General features: G+C 42.5%; 1 protein-coding gene across 1 annotated transcript in view; it reads right to left on the bottom strand.

Moving 5' to 3' along the window:
* VWDE (von Willebrand factor D and EGF domains) overlaps window positions 1–19,193 on the bottom strand; it is a 388,413-nt gene extending 369,220 nt beyond the window's left edge. Inside the window, exon 1 of the mRNA XM_069211824.1 lies at window positions 18,838–19,193. Within this exon, the coding sequence (XP_069067925.1) occupies window positions 18,838–18,919 (82 nt within the window). The 5' untranslated portion in view covers window positions 18,920–19,193. The remainder of the gene's footprint in view (window positions 1–18,837) is intronic.
* Window positions 19,194–19,927: the final 734 nt, after the last annotated feature.

Below are 19,927 nucleotides of genomic sequence, written 5' to 3'. Positions count from 1 at the left end.
CAGAAGCACAGCACAGAGACTGCACTAGTAAAAGCTGCTGAAGAACTGAGGGCTATCTTAGATGGGTGTTGTGTGGCAGCACTGATTATGCTTGATCTATCAGCTGCAATTGATTTGGTCAATCACAAGGTGTTGATTGAACATGTCCTGTCCATTGGTTCTGTTTTAGATTTCCTTAAATCTTTTCTTTCAGAGAGAGAGCAATCTGTAGCTTTGGATAATTTCATTTTTAGCTCCTTTACTTTTCCCTGCGGGGTCCCACAGGGCTCTTCTTCAAGCCCTTCTCTTTTTAATTTGTATTTGACCCCACTGTCATCTTTGATCAAATCCTTTGGTTATTCTGTAGTCAGCTATGTGGACAACATGAAGATTGTCATCTCCATCTCAGGAAACAAGCATTCAGACCCTCAGCAAGAAGCCACACCTACGTTTTTCAGCTGTATGCACCAGATCAGTCTTTGGATGGCCAGTATCTGTTTAAACAAAACTCTAGTAGAACTGAAGTGCTGCTTCTAAGGAACAACAGTTAATTCTGGCCCCCAGATTGATGGCCTCCAGATCTGGGCAATCTTCCTTTCCCATTCTCCAAAGTTAAAAATCTGGGTGTTCTCTTTGACAAGCGCTTTCTTTTGGCAAACAAATTAAGTCAGTCACTTCTTCCTATTTTCTTGCTTTGAAAAGTCTTAGAAATGTTCTTCTTTTCATTTCTTTAGAGTTGAGGAAATTAGAATTTGCATGACTCATTCGCTCAAAATTGGACTACTGTAATGTCCTATATATGAATCTTCAGAAGTGCTTACTAAACAAATTGCAGATTCTGCAAAAGGTACGACTCCACTCCTTTTAGGAATCGCAAAATACCAGTCAATGTCTGAGGCCCTGGTCCAATTGCATTGGCTTCCTGTGCACAAGCCCATCTATTTTAAAGCACTGTGTATAGAGTTTAAAACGCTACATGGTCTAGGGCCACAATATCTAAAAGACAAATTAATTTGGTATGTTCCAGCAAGAGACTGGATTTCATCATTGGATCAAAATATGTGGTCCCACAGTTCAAGAAAGCCTGTCGGGGTGGACGTAGTTTCATCTACAGGACTTCCAAAATGTGGAACTCTCTTTCAGCAGATCTGAAGAACTGCTCATCACTTTCCTGCTTTAGGAAAAATCTAAAAATTTGGCTTTTTAATCTTTGACAGCAGGGCTTCTCCCTTTCTTCTTGTTTCTGTTTGTGGTTAGTGCCATGACACCCTCAGGTATACGTTTGCTCTATAAAATATATTTTCATTTCATTTCATTTTAAAAGCACTGCAGATTCCATAATGCAATATACACTTTGAAGGAGCAAAACTTCACAGGGCAACTTGATCATCACTCTCAAAGGTTATTCAGACCCACCCTCTTTATCATTCAGACCATCACCAGTGAACAGTGAAATTGTAGCAAAAGTAAGAAAAGTGATCAGAAATAGTGTCTCACCAAAGAACTCAACATATACTGAGGTGTGACAATGAGATGAGAATAGTCCCCAGCATCACACTAGCACAGATCTATTGTCTACTCACACTGTAAACAAGGCAGTAAGGACAATTTTGAGAGCATGAACCTCATGTTGTACTCTCATCCCTTGAAATAATGACACCAACAAGCCAACTGTTGACTCCAGCATGAAGGAGGGGGTTCTATGATTCCCACCTTGATCCCACTAGAAACCTAAACTGAGATTACAATTATGAGGTTCTAGGTCAAAGGTTGCATTGAAGTACTAAGACCACTTGATCTTCCTCCAACCAACACTCCAAACTTGCTCACCAGCCCTATCATATGTGATACCTTTCAACCAACTATAATTCTGTTTCCTCTTCTCCCTCACTACCCTCATCATAAGAGATGGGAATACCTTTACTCACATGTGTCACATGCACAGATTCCTTTACTCCTAAAAGGAATGCTGTCTATTTGTTGCTCCGCCAACATGCACTCACATGAGGCGCAAGCACAATCCGATTTGAAACCTCAGATTGGCTGATAACAATAAAGGTGGGAGCATCATTTATATGGACTAGCAGATTACTGCTCATATCCTATAGCCCCTCAAAACTGAGATCTTTTACAGCCTCATGGGGTGATGCGTCAAAGCCTAGTGGGTCTGAGGATGGGTAGATGCGCTGATGTGGCTTAAAGTAGTAAAAGTTGTAAAATAAAAATACTACTCATCCCACCAGGTTGCCCCAGATCCCAAACATACCTTCCAGTCACCAGCTTCTCCCCTGGCTGTTTTGTTCTACCTATGGATTGAGAGATTCATGTATAATAAGACGTTGTTTATCACTGATAAATTTTTCTTCCACTATGTTCCACTGGATTCCTCAATTTCGCTGAACCCATTACACAACTCCTACTTAGCAGGGCTTTTTCACACTGAGCAAGTGATGTTTAATTTTTGACCATCTTCTTCAAAGAGGGGCAGAGTTGATTGCATCATATACACATTTCTTCCCACTATTCCCAGTCAGCTTCAGCATCATCCAACTTCATATGAGCACCTCCTAGTTTACTTTGAATTCACCTCTCAAAATATTGACTTTGAGTACTGTCCATACTTGTCATTGCAGTTTACTTTACCACACTGCTCGGTAAGTCTCCTCCTTGCTATCGCCAGGTGTAATTTCTTAATGGAATCCTTATATAAATATTATCCATCATACACTATATGATTTCCACATCAACGCAACCTCCTTTTTACCAAAACTTTGAACAAATGTATTCTTCCCTTTCTTCATCCTAACCCTTCAATAAGTCAAACTCAGCTTGCTCTTTTTCACCATTGCTGTATCAAAGATGAGCAGTATGCCTGCACACCTCTCTGTTCCTGACTACAGTAAACTGGTTGAAAACATCCATAATATTCCTACCTTCACCGAAGATTTTCATCTTCACGCTCACTAATAACAATTTACCACTACCCTCCAATCTCTCCTAAAACCACCCTGCATATAATCATGCAATTCACCCGTCATGCAAATCATACTACAAAATGTATTTTAATGATGATTTGGCTACTTGCACTACCGAATACCACACCATCATCTATTCAGGTGCTTCCTAAGCTGCCATGCTGGCCTGCTATCTCTATGCTTGAATAATTTACATTTCTTCCAGTAATAAATTGACAGTCCTATCCTGTACTATTCTATTCTATCAGGATTTATAGAATACATAGATAACAGAAGGCTTCCAGGGCCAGCATCATCACATTATTGATACCTAAGCTTTACCGCGACCACTCTAAAGTTAGAAACTAAGTTAAATAAAACCATGCTTTGAAATCGTTCCTAAACATAAGTTCAGTTTCCATCATTCGTAGGGTAATGGGCATAGAGTTCCACAGCTTGGGAATGAGATAAGAGAAAGAGTGCCCATCCCCTTGTGTCCTGTGTATTTGAGGCAATTTCATAAGTCATGCTTTAGTTGACCTCAGTGCCCTACTAGGTGTGTAAGGCACATTAGAATCTGAAGCAAAGGAAAGCCTCTCCCATGGAGCCGTGAGCTACACCCACTGATGAACTGGAAGCCAGAGATATGTCTAAGAATGTTAAGCAGAAGCTGAGCTGTTGCGTTGTGAGTAACTTGTAGCCTTTTGGTAACATATTGTGGGGCCCCTAAGTGTTGGGAATTCACCTTAATCCAGACATGAGAGTACTAAGGACTAAACAACACTCCTTTTAGAAAGAAAAGGATGCAAATCTAAACTTTTTTGGACTGTTTAAAGGAGATCATAGCATCTGGTAGCAAGTTTCCAAGCTTGTGCTTCCATTGAAAGTGATTTGTCAAGCAAAATCCCCAAGCTTTTTATAGGAGGTATTAGGGGTTGGTGCTGTACCTAGACAGTAACCCTAACATCAGCTGGAAATTTGGGTTATTGCCAAGCACCATAACCTTCATCTTATCCCCATTCAACTTGAGGCAGCAGCTATCTACCTTTTTCCAAATAAGGGGCACGTTTTTGAGATTATGGTCCATTCTTCTGTGGCCCAAGTCTACCACAGTTTTACAGTGGCCATTCTCACATTCAGAATATCAGTTGGACTATTGTGTTTTGCAAATATTGTAGTTTGGCTGTCGGGTTAAGTGATACGACCAATAAGAGATCATTAAAGTGGTTCAATCTTGGTATTATGCAAGCAATCACTATCTTGGAGTTGTATTGTTCTGGAAGGAAAGTTCATTCCCTCTTTAATAGAGAGAGTGCGAGGAAACTGGAGCAACAAAGTACGTTGGGGCAATTTTGGAATGTAGGTTCACTATCCAATGTCTCACCTAACGATTTTGCTTCGTCACTTGGCACTGGCTGGGAGATACTACTTTTGGCCAAATAATCCTTATGTTTCTTAAATGACATTACGTATTTTTGTTGTCTGAGTTTCAAAGAATTCCCTGCTTTCCATTGTTTACCTTTATCATACAATCAAATTAATTGTGCGCAGCCCTTGGTGCCTTTGGCTCAGACTGGATGATGATCTAAGCGCCATCAGCATGTGATAATGGCATGACGCCAAAGGAGAGAATTAGGTTATCTTGCATTTATTTATAGATGTTAAACAGTACTGGGAAAGTGGAGAGCCCTAAGAGACTCCACTGTGCACTCCATAACCTCTGAGTAAAAGTACCCACATCGACTGTCTGTACCCTATGAAAAAATTCCAGCTCAGGACAGCTCCCTTAGTACCTAGATTGCTCATACTGCTGATCCCAATAGTATCATCGTATTAAAAGTTGTTGAGAAGTCCAGAAAGAACATCACAATTATCTGGACCCGATCTAGTTTTTGTCTTAATTCCTAGAATAAGAGTGGTTGTCTGTCCCTCTTCTAGGCCGGGTGTCCAGTTGGCATTAGTTCAGTACCTCTTAATTCTCTATGAAGTTGACGACTTGTGTGGCCACCACTTTTTCCAGGGTTTGACACACTTAAGTAGCAAGGTGATTGTTCGATAATTTGCAACCTCTGCAGAGTTTAGCAATTTCAACATGGGAGCTATAATTCCATTCTTCCAACCTTCACGATCACTATGTGAAACTAGGGGAATATTTTTGCACATGCCAAATAACTCTGAACCTGTTAATAAAACCCTACTGCACATGATTTTTTTAATAACTCCACTCAATCCATCTATTGTTCCATTTACGGAAAGGAAACCGTGGCTTAAAACGCAACATTTTTCATTAAAGTGTTACGCCATACTTCAAAAAAATGAAAAGAAAAAAAACGAAACCTCACTCTGGGGCAATTTTCCAGGGCTATGTTTTTGGGCCATATCCTTTTATGCTTGTAGTTAACCCATCCACCTGGCTATATTTCATTCTTTCCTTTTCCTCGCTCGCAGGCAGGCTGGCCATGCATTGTTTAATTCTCAATATGAAACAAATAAACTACCTTTTTCCTTTTTCCACAGTACACAAAAGGATTTCTTCCCACATCTACCAATTCTATTTTAATGTCACCATTTACAAGCTACAGAAGTCAGCTTTAATGGTAAAGTGTGATCATTCAACTGCCAGTTAGGACTACCAACATGTATTGAATTCTCCCCTGTTGTACCTTTGGCTTGGAAAAAGATCGTGGTAATGCACCTAAAGCAAGGTGAACAAAAAAAAACCTGCATTTTTCTCAGTAAGCCTGGTAAATATAGTGTGAATCCATTTAGATGTGGCTAAACTTTTGTTTAGCCTGGTTTAGAGGCGAGAACAGTGGACACATCTTTACATATAATATATACTTATTACCTAGTGGCAGTCGCCACTGCCTAGCTATTATATTTATGTCAGCCTTTCTATAGGAAATGCACTTTTTGTGAAGCTAATGATTTTGGCACAGATTCACAAATATCCAGGAAACTTTCTTTTTTTGCTTGTGTGTGCATGAAAAGTTCTGGGGTGATCTGTCAAGCAGGGGCTAAGAAAACAAGCAGTTACAATGCAAAGGGTCTCGCGTTTGCTCATGTTAGAGCTGATCGCGTTGTAAACTCCTAACCCAGCTTTTCACCTATCGGGCAAAAGTGCATTTATGTACATAACCCGAAAAAGTGAAATCAAGTATGTAAAGCGCTCAACTTCTGCCAAGCGAGATCAGGCTCGTAAATTAGAGAAAAAAAAGTCCACGAGCCCGATGGAAAACAGCGAGCATCGCATGTTTTCTGTACTTGGTCGCTGCGCTGGAGGAGGGCTAGCTACCGGAAAAGGCATGACATATGCGTGCCTTCGACTAATGAAAGCAAGCAGATTTTATTAGGGAAGCCCACGAACCAATAAACAACACTGACGTGAACTTGACAGGGCTCTGAGCCCTTTTCTAAATACAAAAGAGTCTCGCTGCGAAACGCATGCGCGAGCGCATGCAACGCAGACTCGACCAAAAAAAGGGGAACCCAAAATGCAAAATCTCCATGCTTTTTCCATAGACTTCCTTAGGCAGGTCTACAACAATAACTGCTAAACGGAGTTACACAAAATTTGGCAGGGAGCTAGATCTTGGTCTGCAGATTGTGCTTTTCTGATTTGGTGTAAATCCGTTCAGTAGTTTTTTTAGAAATTCAGGGTCAAACATATTTGTATATCTGGATGGTTGGGTCTGTGAGAGGCTCGAGAGAATCTTGTGGAGCACCGATTTAAAAATGGACTGTTCTGATTGGCCAAGGGAGCTTTTTTCCCTTGGGCCAATTTGCTCCAGTGGGAGTCAGGTTCCTGCAAGTGAGCGCTCTGATTGGCTCTTGGCAACATCAGCAGAATGTTGCTGGTAGCCATTCCAGGACTTGAGGACTTAGTGCCCTGTCCTGAAGTGTTGAATCCCATAAAATATGGGCCAGCATAGTAGGGATACCCTGCCCCCCAGGTCCCCTTGCAGGGGGACCTTCAGGAAAAACCTCTGGTGTCAAAAACAACTACAAAAAATGCTGCAATTTTTGCTGCAATCCCTAGGGATCATTAAAAAAAAAAAAAAATGGTGGCCAGGGCAGATTTCTTCCATTAGGGTGAGGGGGGCATCCCTCCCTCCTCAAGCCATTATAGGCCTGGGAATTGCACCCCGGAACCACAGTCAATAAGGGGAAGGGCCACATAGCACCCCCTCCCTGTGCCATTATTGTCCCTGGGGAGCTCATCCCATGGCCAAAATCATTAAAAAGGGTGGAAGGACACATGCTCCCCCGCCTCAGGCCATCACACGCCCCGGAGAGCCCACCTCTGGGAGCTGAAATGTCATCAAAATGGGAGGGGGCATTTGGGCTCACTCTTCAAGCCTTGAAAAGGCGTTGGGGACCCCATTCCCCAGGGCTGCTCCTTTTTTTAAAAGGACTGGGGGAGCTTGTGCCACCTCTCCCTGACCCTTTACAGAGGACCCCATCCCAGGAACTGGCTTACTTGTTGTGTCCTAGGGAGCCCACCCCAGGACACAGTAGTTTCCCAGCCTGCATCGGCAGGGAAACTTGTGTTTGCTCCTGTTTCACTGGAGCATTTGTGAATCTCCCACCACACAGGAGCAAACATAAAGTCTGGTCTCAAGTGAGACTGAGGTTTAAAATTCTCCAGCCAACTGGGAACAGACTTTTGATCTGTTTCCCTGTTCGCAATGATGCGGACAGGGAAACAGATCAAGAGATTGCTCCCGCATGGATGGAGCAGCATAAATAGCTGCTCCTGCAAGTGATAACAATATTGTGCTTGTTTCCATTTGGCAAGAATTTTAAAAACGCGCCTGTTCGGGCAGGGAAACCACTGTGTCCCCATCACCAATAAAAGCTCAGGGAGGGGGCTGTGCAGCCTTTTTCCCCTTTTTGGTAGTTTCGTTCCCCAAGGGTGGGCTCTACCCGGCTTATGATGGCTCAGGGAGGGGAGTGATGCCATAAATTGTGTCAAAGAACATGTAATGAGTGATGTAATATGTGAGGTCCCAAGAAGTGCATGGTGGGGGTAGACGTTATAGTCAGCTTTGCTAACTATAACTGGTGAATTTCTGTGTGATTTTAAGTTAAAAATGCTAATGCTGTGATTGACATAGTCACCTACAACTATAATGTTATTTTAACTTTTGTTTTTTTTCATGGAATTTCTACTTTTTTTTTTTTTTAAAGCATCAATTTCTGAGACCTAACGATTAACGTTACTTTGACCTTTGGATTTTGCAGTGAAGATATATATATTCAAGTCTTTGGGTGTTGGGTAGGTCTGGTCTGTGCAGTTTGCCCTTTTGAAGGGTATACAGACATTCTGCAGCAAGTGTTAGAGGTCAACCCGAAATGCTGAGTCGTCAGCATCTTACGTATGTCAAAAAGAGAGACAGAAGCTTGGATGTGTTGTGGGAGGTCGTTCCAGGATTTAGGCATTGTGCACGCGTAGGGTGTGTACTAGTGAGAAACTGGCAGAGCGGAGGTGTATGGAAGGTTGGTGGAAGTGAATGCAGTTATTCAGGTAAGCAGAGTCTGTCTTATTGAGTGCTCTGTAGGTGTGGGTGCAGAGTTTGAATTGTGCAAGCTAGTGTATCGGGAGTTTCCTGAGGAGTGTTAAGATGTAGGCTTGGCATGGGGAGTAGAGGACTAGTCTGGCTGCTACATTTTGGATGGTCTACTGTCTTCTTGTGAGCTGGTTGGTTATTCCTTCGTATAGGGTGTTCCCCTAGTCTAGTCTGCTGGTAATGAGGGCTTGAGTGATCATTTTCTTGGGGTTCTTTGACAGCCACTTGAAGAGTTTCTTCAGCATCAGCAGCAGGACAAGGCAACTGCGTTGACTTGGCCGGTCATATCAACTTTGTTGTCTATGATGATTCACAATTTTCTTGCTTGAGAGGAGGGCATGGGAGTGGGTTCAAGGTCTGTGGGCCACCAGCTGGAGTTCTGAATACCACCACTTCAGTCTTGTCAGAGTCAGTTTAAGGCAAATTGATTTCATTCAGTTGGCTACTTCTGTCATACATGTGGTCAACTTGTGTCTGTTGTTGGATGTTTGGTCTGAGACATACAGTATCAGTTGTGTATCAATGGTATAAGTGAGTATGTTTATGTTGTGAACTTTGTACAACATCAGCCAGAGGAGGCATGTAGATGTTGAAGAGTGCCGGGCTGAAGAGGATCCCTGTGGGACTTCTCAAATAAGATCTTGTGCTTCAGAGGAGCAGGGGGGGCATGTTGATGGTTTGGGTTCTTCTGGTGAGGAAGGAGCAGATCCATTCAAGGGTGTGTCCCTGAATGCCTGATTTGTGGAGTTGCCTGATTAGAATAGGATGCCAGACAGTGTTAAAGGCTGTTGAAATTCTAGAAAGATGAGGACTTTGTGTCCCCCTGTCAAGGATCATCCAAATGTCATCTGTTGCTGCTATAGGGTGGTTTCCATATGGGTCTAAATCCTGATTGTGTGAAATTGAGAAGTTGATGTTTGGCTAGGTGGTTGGAGAGGTTCTTATTGATGGCCTTTTCCAAGACTTTGGCTGGGTAGGGAAGGTCAGTCCATAACTGGCGATTTTGGTTGGGTTGGCAAAGAGTTTCTTCAGGAGGACGTTGATGGCTGTGTACTTCCACGGGTCTGGGAAGGTGGCTGTACTGATGTAGGTGTTGAGAATAAGGATGAGGGGCTTCCTGGTAGGGATTGCTCCTTTCTCAAAGCGTCTTCCAGGGCCTCAGAGTGAATGGTCTTCATGATTGTTCTGGTTTCCTCTGCACTAATTGTGCCTCTTACCTCAGTGTTAAGGTGACATTGGATACGAGAGACAATAAAGCTATTTCCATTATTAGAAAAATGGTTAGGAGCAGAAAACTGAGAAATTTTATTCCAGGAATGAACACCCTTTCATTCCTTCACACTGATTTGAGTGATGATGAGACTGGTACAGTCTTTAATATTAATATATTCAAGATCACTGCTTTTGTCTCAACTCAAAGCTTTCAAGTGGGTTCCAGTGAGATTATTTTATAGGATTTTCCCATTTTAGGTCTTGCTTAAACAGTGCATGCGCTGTCTCTTTGGGACCTTTTGTTTCCTAACACTGGCCTTAGAGGCCACCAATTGCTTACTGTTGTTTGGCTTAATTGTCACTCTTGTTTGCTTTCTTCTTGTTGCTCAGCTGTCATAGGCTTCCTTCCTATTTTTAGGTGCTACTTTTTTCTTTGTATTAAAGCATTCTAGAAGAGCTTTCTGCCATCTTCCTTATGTTGTAACCCCTCTCGGTCTGCTTGGCCACAGCCCTTCCCTTCTGAATTTGTCTGTCTGCTTGGTCCCAGCCCCTCCCTTCTAGCATCCCTTGTCTGTCTGCTGGCCCATTCTCTGTTGTACCCCTGCTTGCACCACCCTCTGTTGTTTGTCTGCTTACCCTACCCTCTGTTGTGCCTATGCTTGCCCCTCCCTCAATTGTCTGTCTGCATACATCACCCTCTTGCTTTTCATCCTCTGTTAGTCTGATTGCCCCCCCCCATCACCACCATCCCACCCTACATCATCCTTATGGTTGCCCCAGTCCCCCCTCCATTGTTTGTTGTCCATCTGCTTCTGCTTGCTTCCAGACCTCTTTTGTTTGTGTTGCTTCCCGTCTGCTCCCACTCTACAATAAAAAGGTACAATGATGCAACCATGTCATAGGGCTTTTTTCCCCACACCCTCCATCCCTCCATGTTGACATGCCGTCAGTAATAAAAAAGTATTATGACACAGCCAGTCCTGGCCAGTACTTGTATTACTTTCAGCCATGCTGCACAGCAGCTGCCCTGATGTGGAATGTGGCTAAAAAAACTTTGCCAATGCAAATAGCTCTTGTGGGTGAGAACTGTTAGCATGCCCATGCTTGTTGCACATAGCAGTTAATTTATGTTGACTCTAGACTTTCACCTACAAGATACAAGAAAGACTACAGTCTTCTATTCCATAATACATAGAAAAAATAGACAATAATGATTCTACTATTTTGTTTATAGCGTGAGTCAGTCACATGGAAGGCAGAAGCCTGATTGAATTGAATGGAGTAATTTACATTTATCCAAATGTGATTTTTAATTGTCATTCTGTATAAATGCATGAGCATTTAAGACAAACTGCAACTAAGCAATCTTACATTGGGCATGCTTATCTGAAATCGTACGCAATCTGCAACATGTAATGTTTTATCATCAGCTGATCCCAGACCTAAGATGGGTCTCTCCAGGACAGTGGTGCTGATCCCATTATGCCTCCGGAGGACCAGTTGGGGTGGAGGGGGAGATACCTAGACTCCACAGTCCCCAGGTACTCTGCAAGACAGCCATGGGGTCTGACGGGGGCATGTAAGAGGGAGTTGTGTTGGCTGATTGCACAAGATGCCCCCACCAGCAGGAGGTGAGCACCAGGAGCAAGGAAGGCTGAGGAGAAGACTGGAGCAGGGAGCCATAGAATCCAGCACCCAGTAAAGTGCACCCTTTTAGAGGTCATGAGGCTTGCTGAAAATACGCCTCATGGCTACAGCTTGCGATCCAAGAGCAAAACAAACCCAAGATGGAGAAAATGGGGCCCAACCTATGCATCTTTAAAGATCCGCCCTTTTAAAAACAAAAAAAGACAAAACCAAGCATGTGGGGCTCCACTGCTGTTTCTGAGAAATACCCCCGGGGGTGGTCAGGGCCCGGGATTCAGCACATTGGTGTTTCACTTAACCACTCTGGGGAGGGGATGTGTGTTGGGCCCTTCTTGCCTCTGGGGACCCTCATCTCCACAGAGGGCCACCACAATAATGTTGGGCTCTGGGCCAGAACCCTCTGCTAGGGCCCATAACAACAGAAACCAACTGTTGGAGTGCCATTGTGGTCTTCCAATTGTTGAAGAGGAGGCCATAGCCCTGGGAGTGATGTTGGCTGTATCCTCCTCCCCTGTGCCTGTATCTATGGGGGATGGGGGATCCCATAGCTATAGCTTCAGGTGGGTAATATAGCAAGAGGACAGTGCTTTCCCCTCTTGCTGGAGCAGGAGCATGGGTGAGGGGGAGACCATGCAGCAGATGTGGGCTCTCCATGCTGCCTTCTTGAAAATGAAAGAAACCAGGAAAGATCAACAGAAGCACTAGGTGTGACAAGAGCACTCAGAATGATTTTAAAAAATATGGTGTGGAGTGAAGCTGTGTTTCCAAAAGCTGCTTATTTAATATTCACTACAGTCTAGAGAGGATCACACCATAAATGCCCTTAAAGGTCTATTTAAATGTGAGTTTCTGCTTGTGGTGGCCTCAAGGAGGGGCAGTGGCACCGCCATTGGATATAGTAAGTGCAGTGGGGGTCTGCAGGGAGTGCAGCAGCCCCCCTGAAGGAATTTGGCCAAACTGAGTCTAACTCTCCAGAGGCCTATACATCAAGACTCCAGAAGAGGTTTACATCATTTTAAGCATTCGCAGAGCTTTAGCTTTTGTTTGCTCTTAGGGTCTGGAGTGTAATGGATCCTTAGTATGTGGCCGGAGGAGCGTTAATTAAATATGAAAATATATATGTTTGTGATTGCTTTAAATGCAAATGCTTTGTTATTAATTTAATTAATTAGCATTACAATGTTTATAATGGTTGCCTATGAGTATGATTTTGGTTTCCATTAGTTTAACGGTGGTATATTGGTACAGTATAACATGTCCTTATTTTTATTAATGGGGCAACACCCTGACAGAACAAAGAGGCCTGCTTTTATATTAATATGACACCCTGACAGAGCAAGTAGGCCTGTCTTATATATATTGATGTGGTGATCTATTGACAAAGTCTGTAGTTCTGGCTTGTAATTAAAGACATCCCCTTACTGTGTGATGTTTTCTTTATTATATGTGGGGGCATTGGGATTATTTGGCCAGGACCCAATAGGGGTGAAATGTGTGATAATGGCTCCACTAAAAGTATTCCAATTGACCTAATATATATATATATATATATATATATATATATATATATATATAATCACTGAAAAAAACAAAGGTTACAGGGATGTTATAGTTAGGTTCTGAATTTACTTGTGCAAAACCATAGAGTTCTTTCAACTAACTATAACTCCACCATATGGTAACTATAACTGGCGCCTTCGCCATGTACAGCTCATTACTTCACATATTATATCATTGATGAGATCTTGTTTGGCATCTATGATATTATCACTGCAACATATACAATAGAATTATTGATAAGAAAACTTTGCATGGCGAAGGTGCGAGTTATAGTTACTTGAAAGAACTCTAACTGTAACTGCTGAATTTCTATGGTTTTGTACAAGTAAATTCAGAACCTAGCTATAACGTCTCTGTAACCTTTGCTTTTTTTCAGTGAATTTCTATGGTTTTTAAACATAAAGTAATTTTAACTGCTGCTATACATTATTCCAATCCTGCAGTCAGGCCTTGCAGCCAAGCCCTATTAACCACCCAAACTCGCGCCACACACAACCTTTGGCCAAACGCAGCACAAGTTTGCCACAGGGCCTGTCTTTCTTAGTGGATCTGAGTGGGTGCATGAGTGTCTGATAGTGGGTGTGAAAGTCTATAAGTGGGTCTCAGTGGGCGCATAAGTGGGTGTGTGAGTGGGTGCATGAGTGAATGAATTAGTGTATAAATGAGTCTGCGGGTTTTCTTTCAAATTTTTTCACATTCACAAATATTTTGTGAAAAATTTGCGCAAAATCAAGAATTTTTGCACCTATCATGCACGGCAACACAAAAGTATTTTAAACCCATAATTTGTCCCTAAAACACACATATATATATAACACCCCTAAAGTCAGGGTACCTTCACCCTGACCTCTTATGCCACTTTCACTTAGGATTTTCACTCCTAGGGACCATGTCCCGTGAAATAAAATGGGGGCTTCAACTTCTAGTCAGGTTGCGGTCATCCAATCACACAGCTTTTTTTTGCATGTGCATTCACGTAAATTCACTAATTTTTGGTACATATTCGCGAAGTTTCACGGCCAGAGATATACAAATTTAGCTTTATCTAAATTTCTCAAAAACTACTGAAAGTATTTACACCAAATAAATGAAACACAATCAGCGTAATGACAGCTAGCTTTCTGCAAAATTTGGTCCAGTGGTTCGGGCTGCAGAAATTTCTAGCAGTCCTATGGGAATAAAGATGGGAAATGCAATTTTTTTCACCCCCTTCCTTTTCTCTGTCCCTGCTTGACAAGTCTCCCCTAAAGTTTCTGTGCATGACAAGAATTACTGCAATACTTTTTTTGAAAAATGTTCATGTAGACTTGTCAGACGGCACTAAAGAGATAGGCAAGTCAAAAATGCCTTTTCTATGGAAACACTGTCCTAACTATAACTACCTAGTGGTGACTGCTACTATATATATATATATATATATATATATATACATACATATATTCACACACACACACGTGTGTGCAATTTTATGCATAGTATTTAGTCATGTTTTTGCAATAAATGTACTTTTCCTTTTTAAATGAAAAAGCAGTGACCACTGTATAATTTATTGAGTGTTGTTGTTATGTGCTAGAAAATTGGGATTTCTAGCTCCCACCACTTCTACTGAGTAGGCCTTGGACTGCTCTGCACCACTGCCCTGAGAGAGTCAAGTGCCATAGTGAGGTACTCGGTTCCCAGTAAAATGACAATTGCAGGCTTTTTACTTATGAAGGACTCACATCCTCTGCAACTACTAACGCAATTAATAACACAACTGCATTAAACTTCACGCATAAGTGCAGCTACAACATAACATAAAATGTGCATTTGTATGGAGCAGGCTCACCCTTTAAAACATCTTAGTGCGGAATAACAGATATTTATTTTTACCCAACACTATGGTATTCATTTTATCAACTTCAGAAGGATGGAAGTGTGAGTGGCCTGCTGGGAATCAACCTGTGGTCATGAGGGTAAAGCAAGACTCCTAGAGTGCATGTATTAGTTCACTAAGCCAGCAGAACTGGCAATGTGTCAGTGACATGAGAACATTCCACAACGATTATGCATGACTCCAAAACACATCCAATGCTGGCCACACTAATAATCCACACCCTTTCAACCAGCACAATACTATGTTATTATAAAGCTCTTCCTTGATCCTGTTCCCTCCACTACTTATGCACATATTTTACAGGGTAGCTTACTAGCCATCTGCTAATGCACTGCTGCGCTTTGTCAGGGGTTTAAAGCGCTATGTAAATTCAACTACAATACAGTCCTCCAATATTTCTGCTGCTAACACATGGACAAAGCACTTGGGACATATACCCTCCATATTCCGTAAAAGGAAACCACGGCAGTATCATCTCTGACCAGAGCGGCACAGTCAGCATTGTGATGCTGAAGTTAAATGTGATGGTCACCAGTTCAAATTAATTTTACTTATTTATTTTATTTTACAGTTATATATAATGCTGGCAGCACTAAAATTATATTAGAGCTACTTAATTATAATAGAAAAAGGTAAAGAGCATGTCTCAAGAAAATACAGAATGCTTTAACATTGAACTAAAGCAGAAGAAGCAAGCAAAAGCACAGTTTTAGGAAGAAGTGACTATTTCCCATATCCAAGAATACATCATAACACTGAAGTTATGGATATCCAAGGTGAGATGCTGGCAGATCAGATATGTTTTCAGGGCGTTCCTGAAGGAGAGGAGGGTATGTACTATTCTCAGGCATGTGATATGTTATCTGAGTAAGCAGCGGTGTAATGTTCCGTGGCCATCCCTGAGGAGTGTCCCATATCTAAGCTTGTTTTTAATCTTGTAGAGTAAAAAAGGTAGGCACCCTTGCTATCAGGTCCTGAGACACGCACCTGATTTGCTAGGTAGGTTTAAAATAGATAGCTTTGTGTGTCACGCGTCATAGTTTGGGCAACCAATGTACATTTTTCAGAGCAGAGGTTATGTGGTTGAGTTTTGTGCCTAATTAGACCAATCTGGCTGATGAGTGGAAGAGTGGTTTAAGCAGTTTCAGGAGAGCCACAACCAGGGTATTATGTAGTCCATACTAGGAATAACGAGGGCATGAGAACTGGAGACCCAAATTTTGATTGGGGTTTTATTTGTATCGTCTCCATTCGGTCTATCTATTAATTTTTACTGTGCATACTCATACCATGTATAAACAAACTGAATACCTATATGGGTCATATCAGTGAAACATTGTGGTGGAATGGGGTGCCAAATAGCAATCTAACCCCAACCACCTATCTTAGACCAATCAGCCAAAGTTTAAAAGATAAAGAAATATTATTGTTTCTGGAAAAAAGAGGGCCTATTCAGTGTCACCCTATTTGTACCGATTTATTTACACACACCATGAAGAAGGAGTGAAGGGTTGTGTAGCTACGGGACCTGGCTCCTATCAGTGAGTCGTTTTTTGCACACCTTATCTTGAAATGTTCTTTATCCTGTTACAATCCCAGCCTCCTATCATTCCATTCTGTCTGCCTCTTCTGTTGAGAGAAACCAGCTGTCCTCCTCACCCAACCTGTAATTTTGGGTAATGCTATCTGAGGAAGCAACGGTGTAATGGTCTGTTGATGGTATCAGGTACCAAAGATTTTGACTCACCAGTAATCTCTCCCATGTCATCCCCATTGCAGCCACTTAACAACATCAGCCAGTCTTGGCTTTTTATGTACAAGCACTTTGCATGATGGGATTTTTGAGCCCATACTTGCAATGTTAAAAGTGAAAATGACAGGTCCCAGAATACAAAGTGCAAATGAAATATCAAGTTTGTCTGATAGTGTAATAGGTGACAAGTGACAATGGTGCCCACTCGTCTCAGTTCTGCTACTACTGCTTTCTTTTTCACTTAGACCATTGATTGTACATAGACATAAACAGGGCAGTACCTTCTAACAAACAATTTAAAAAAATATTATCTTCCTTGAGCGCTCAAGTTTCTTAAATCCATAAAGTAGTAGATCATCCAGTCAGGGTGTTAGCTATGCATTCTGGGAGTTGTAGTTCTGATCCTATTGTGGGGCAACTAGCACTAACAGTCCCAGAATGTAAAGCGAAAGCTTGGACTGGAAGAGCTCCTCACGCATGGACCTGGAAAATGTAAAGGCTCTGTTGACCTAGAGTTGCATAATTAAAGAATATGTTCAGAAACTTACCCAACGTCTTCAGATGCAAAGTGTTTCTAAAAACTTCAATAAATGCACCATCCTTAAAATGTCTTCTTGGCATTAGGAGCATGTTAAAGTTGACAACTGAAACATGTTACACGGAATGTCTGCCTCTGTCTTTAATTACCAAAATTACAAGTCTTAATCGTTTCTTTGAAACATTAAAGGGCCGCTTCTAAACTGTTTGCCTTTTAGAAGGTCAGACGTCTCTTTCTAACTTCTATCCCTCTGCTGTTAATTCCGAGGCAGGGTGTTACTAATTAAAGAATGTGACTCTTGGGTGATGGGTGAGCGTGGGGCTGACTCGGTGAGTATTTTCTGCAAGCTGCTAACCAGAGACCAGCCCATGACAGGTTTAATGGATTGACAACTATGCTGAAGGCTGGAATGCTCGCGCGCTGGAATGCTTCCTAAATGAACACGAAAGCCAACCAGCTCATGCGGCATGTTGTCTGGAGCACACGACTTGGCTGTTTACGGGTCTGAGTAAATAAATTCAATTCAACCTGGGATGCATTTCTGAAGGATAAAGAGATGAGCCAATCATAAGGGAGATCTGCCACTAAAAAGCAAGAAGTCGCAGTACGAGTAGAAAATACCTGTTTAGGGTTCGTTTTAAAGAAACATAGCCTGTAGTTTAGTTGTCTTTAATTGTGGATGTAAATAAACAATATAAACGAACACATCTGAAGTATGTAAACAAACGGGGGACTATGAAAAGCTGTAACACTTTAAAACGAGTAGCTTTGCCCTGCTAAATGTTAGTTGCTAGCGCTAATTGCCTGGGGCTGTGCACTCAAGTGGTTGCCAGCTGTGCTGGTTTCCACTGAAGGATGGTTCTAAGGAGACACACTTCTGCGTGTTTCGGTAAAGAGTGGCTCTTCGTTAAGTACTTCTCGCTATGGTTCAGCTTTGCACACGAAGAGAACATTTTTCCAACCGTCTAGCCTTTGTGCACTCTTTAGAATTAAGGAGCTGCTTTGTACAGCTCTCTAATTGGAGGTCAAGCCTCCCGATAGCACCAGCCATCTAGAGGGAGGTAAGACTTATTCTGTGGAGGAGGCAGTGAAACGCACAACTGTACAGTTCAAAATGCAATGTTTAGTTGCGTCATTTGTACACCTGCATTTAAAGAATATACAATCAAAACGGGGGAAACTGAATAGCCACTTTTAGAACAAACGACAACACGTATTCGGTTTTAAACACATCCAAGTGGCACATACAGAATTAATGCGCCCTCCCCACAACCCATGCGGCAAAAAGTGACGAGGGGTCCCTGAGTCTCCCCTGTCTCACAGCTATTCATTGGCCTTTTGCTTAATGTCCCCACCCTTCATGAGTTGATGGGCCCCTCTTATGCCCCAGGTGCATGCATTGCTCCCTTGACACATACAAGTTGGGATCCCGATAAGAGGAGATGTACGAGTCTTTGAGATACTATATGTTATGCCAGGAGCATGGGGAACTTTACCATGTCAGTATAAAGGAACATTTGTTTACAGACTGTCATCCACTAAGTAGCCGCAGAGCAAAAAATACAGCTCAATGCAAACTCTCCCTGACAATCATTCATAACCAACACACAACTCACCGACTGCAATCCACCGGATGAACACTTAACTCCCCCAAAGAAAAGTTTCCAACAGTGGATCTTGTGAGGACCTGTGAACGTCTTGGAAATGCTTAGCCTGCCCGTCTCCCAATGCTCCCGCAGTGCTCTTACCTTGCTGACTGCTTGCTGCTTCTAGGCGCATCACCAAGATCCAGAGACAGAACGAGGATTTCATTAGAACATGAAGTGGCATTGTGAGTCAGTCCTTGGGAGAGAATTCTTTCTGTTGTTATGTTTGCTTGATTACCCTTGTTCTTGTTGCACATGCAGCCGGACCAAAACAACCGTGTGCGTAAAGTTGCGATGCAGGAGGCAGCTGGCGGAGAGGAATCCGAGCAGAGGCTGCACAACAGCTCTCCTGCGGAGATGTGCCAGAAGCTGCAGCACACAGGCACTCGGGCAGATGCTGCCAAGTAGCACTTTCAGTCAGTTCGGTCCAGCTGGCAGCTAGCACTGCAAGCACAGGGTCCGGCTACACCCCCCTGTGACCATTGGCTGGCGGGGACAAGAAAGGCATCCCAGGCCCCCTCCTCTTCAGAGGCAAGACGTCCCCATCGGCCTACCATTAGTAAAGTGCATTCAGTGTTGGAGCAGTGCTATTGATGGACTGCAGTTCCCAGGCCGGTCGAAAAACAGCCATTCACCGGGTTTAATAACCAGCCTCTTAGCCAATTCTTAAATCGCATGTTGTTGTAATTAGGATAAGATCGTGCCTTTTTTTAATCATTTTTTAAGCATATCCCATCCGTCCTGTTTTCTCACAGCTGTGCTTTTCACTCCCCTACAACCACAGCCGCGCGTCCTTATTGTATGTACGTGGTCTGCCTTTCCCACAGCTTATTTCACGTTTGTGTATTTAACCCAAACTTTTAATTTGTTTGGTATGCGCTAACGGGTTGTTCTAGAGGTTTCTTATTTTCACACTTGATTTGAAATTATAATTCTACATTCCCACCTTCATATTTATATGTAGGGCTGGTAAGATTCTGAAGGTGCATGAGGCAATAGCAATCATGGCGCAAAAAGGCCGATATTTAAGAAAATGTGGTGTATCAGCAATAATGCGCCACTTTTCTTACGCACCCCTTTCTGGCACCAAACAACACCATGGTTGCGCTGTATTTATGATACAACGCACCATGGCGGCCTTTCAGCACAATAGTGACACAAATTGTTATGCTATTATGGTGCTTTGCTACAC

Source organism: Pleurodeles waltl, chromosome 10 (assembly GCF_031143425.1).
Source record: "Pleurodeles waltl isolate 20211129_DDA chromosome 10, aPleWal1.hap1.20221129, whole genome shotgun sequence".
Lineage (NCBI taxonomy): Eukaryota > Metazoa > Chordata > Amphibia > Caudata > Salamandridae > Pleurodeles > Pleurodeles waltl.
This window is presented reverse-complemented; position numbering and strand designations above follow the sequence as displayed.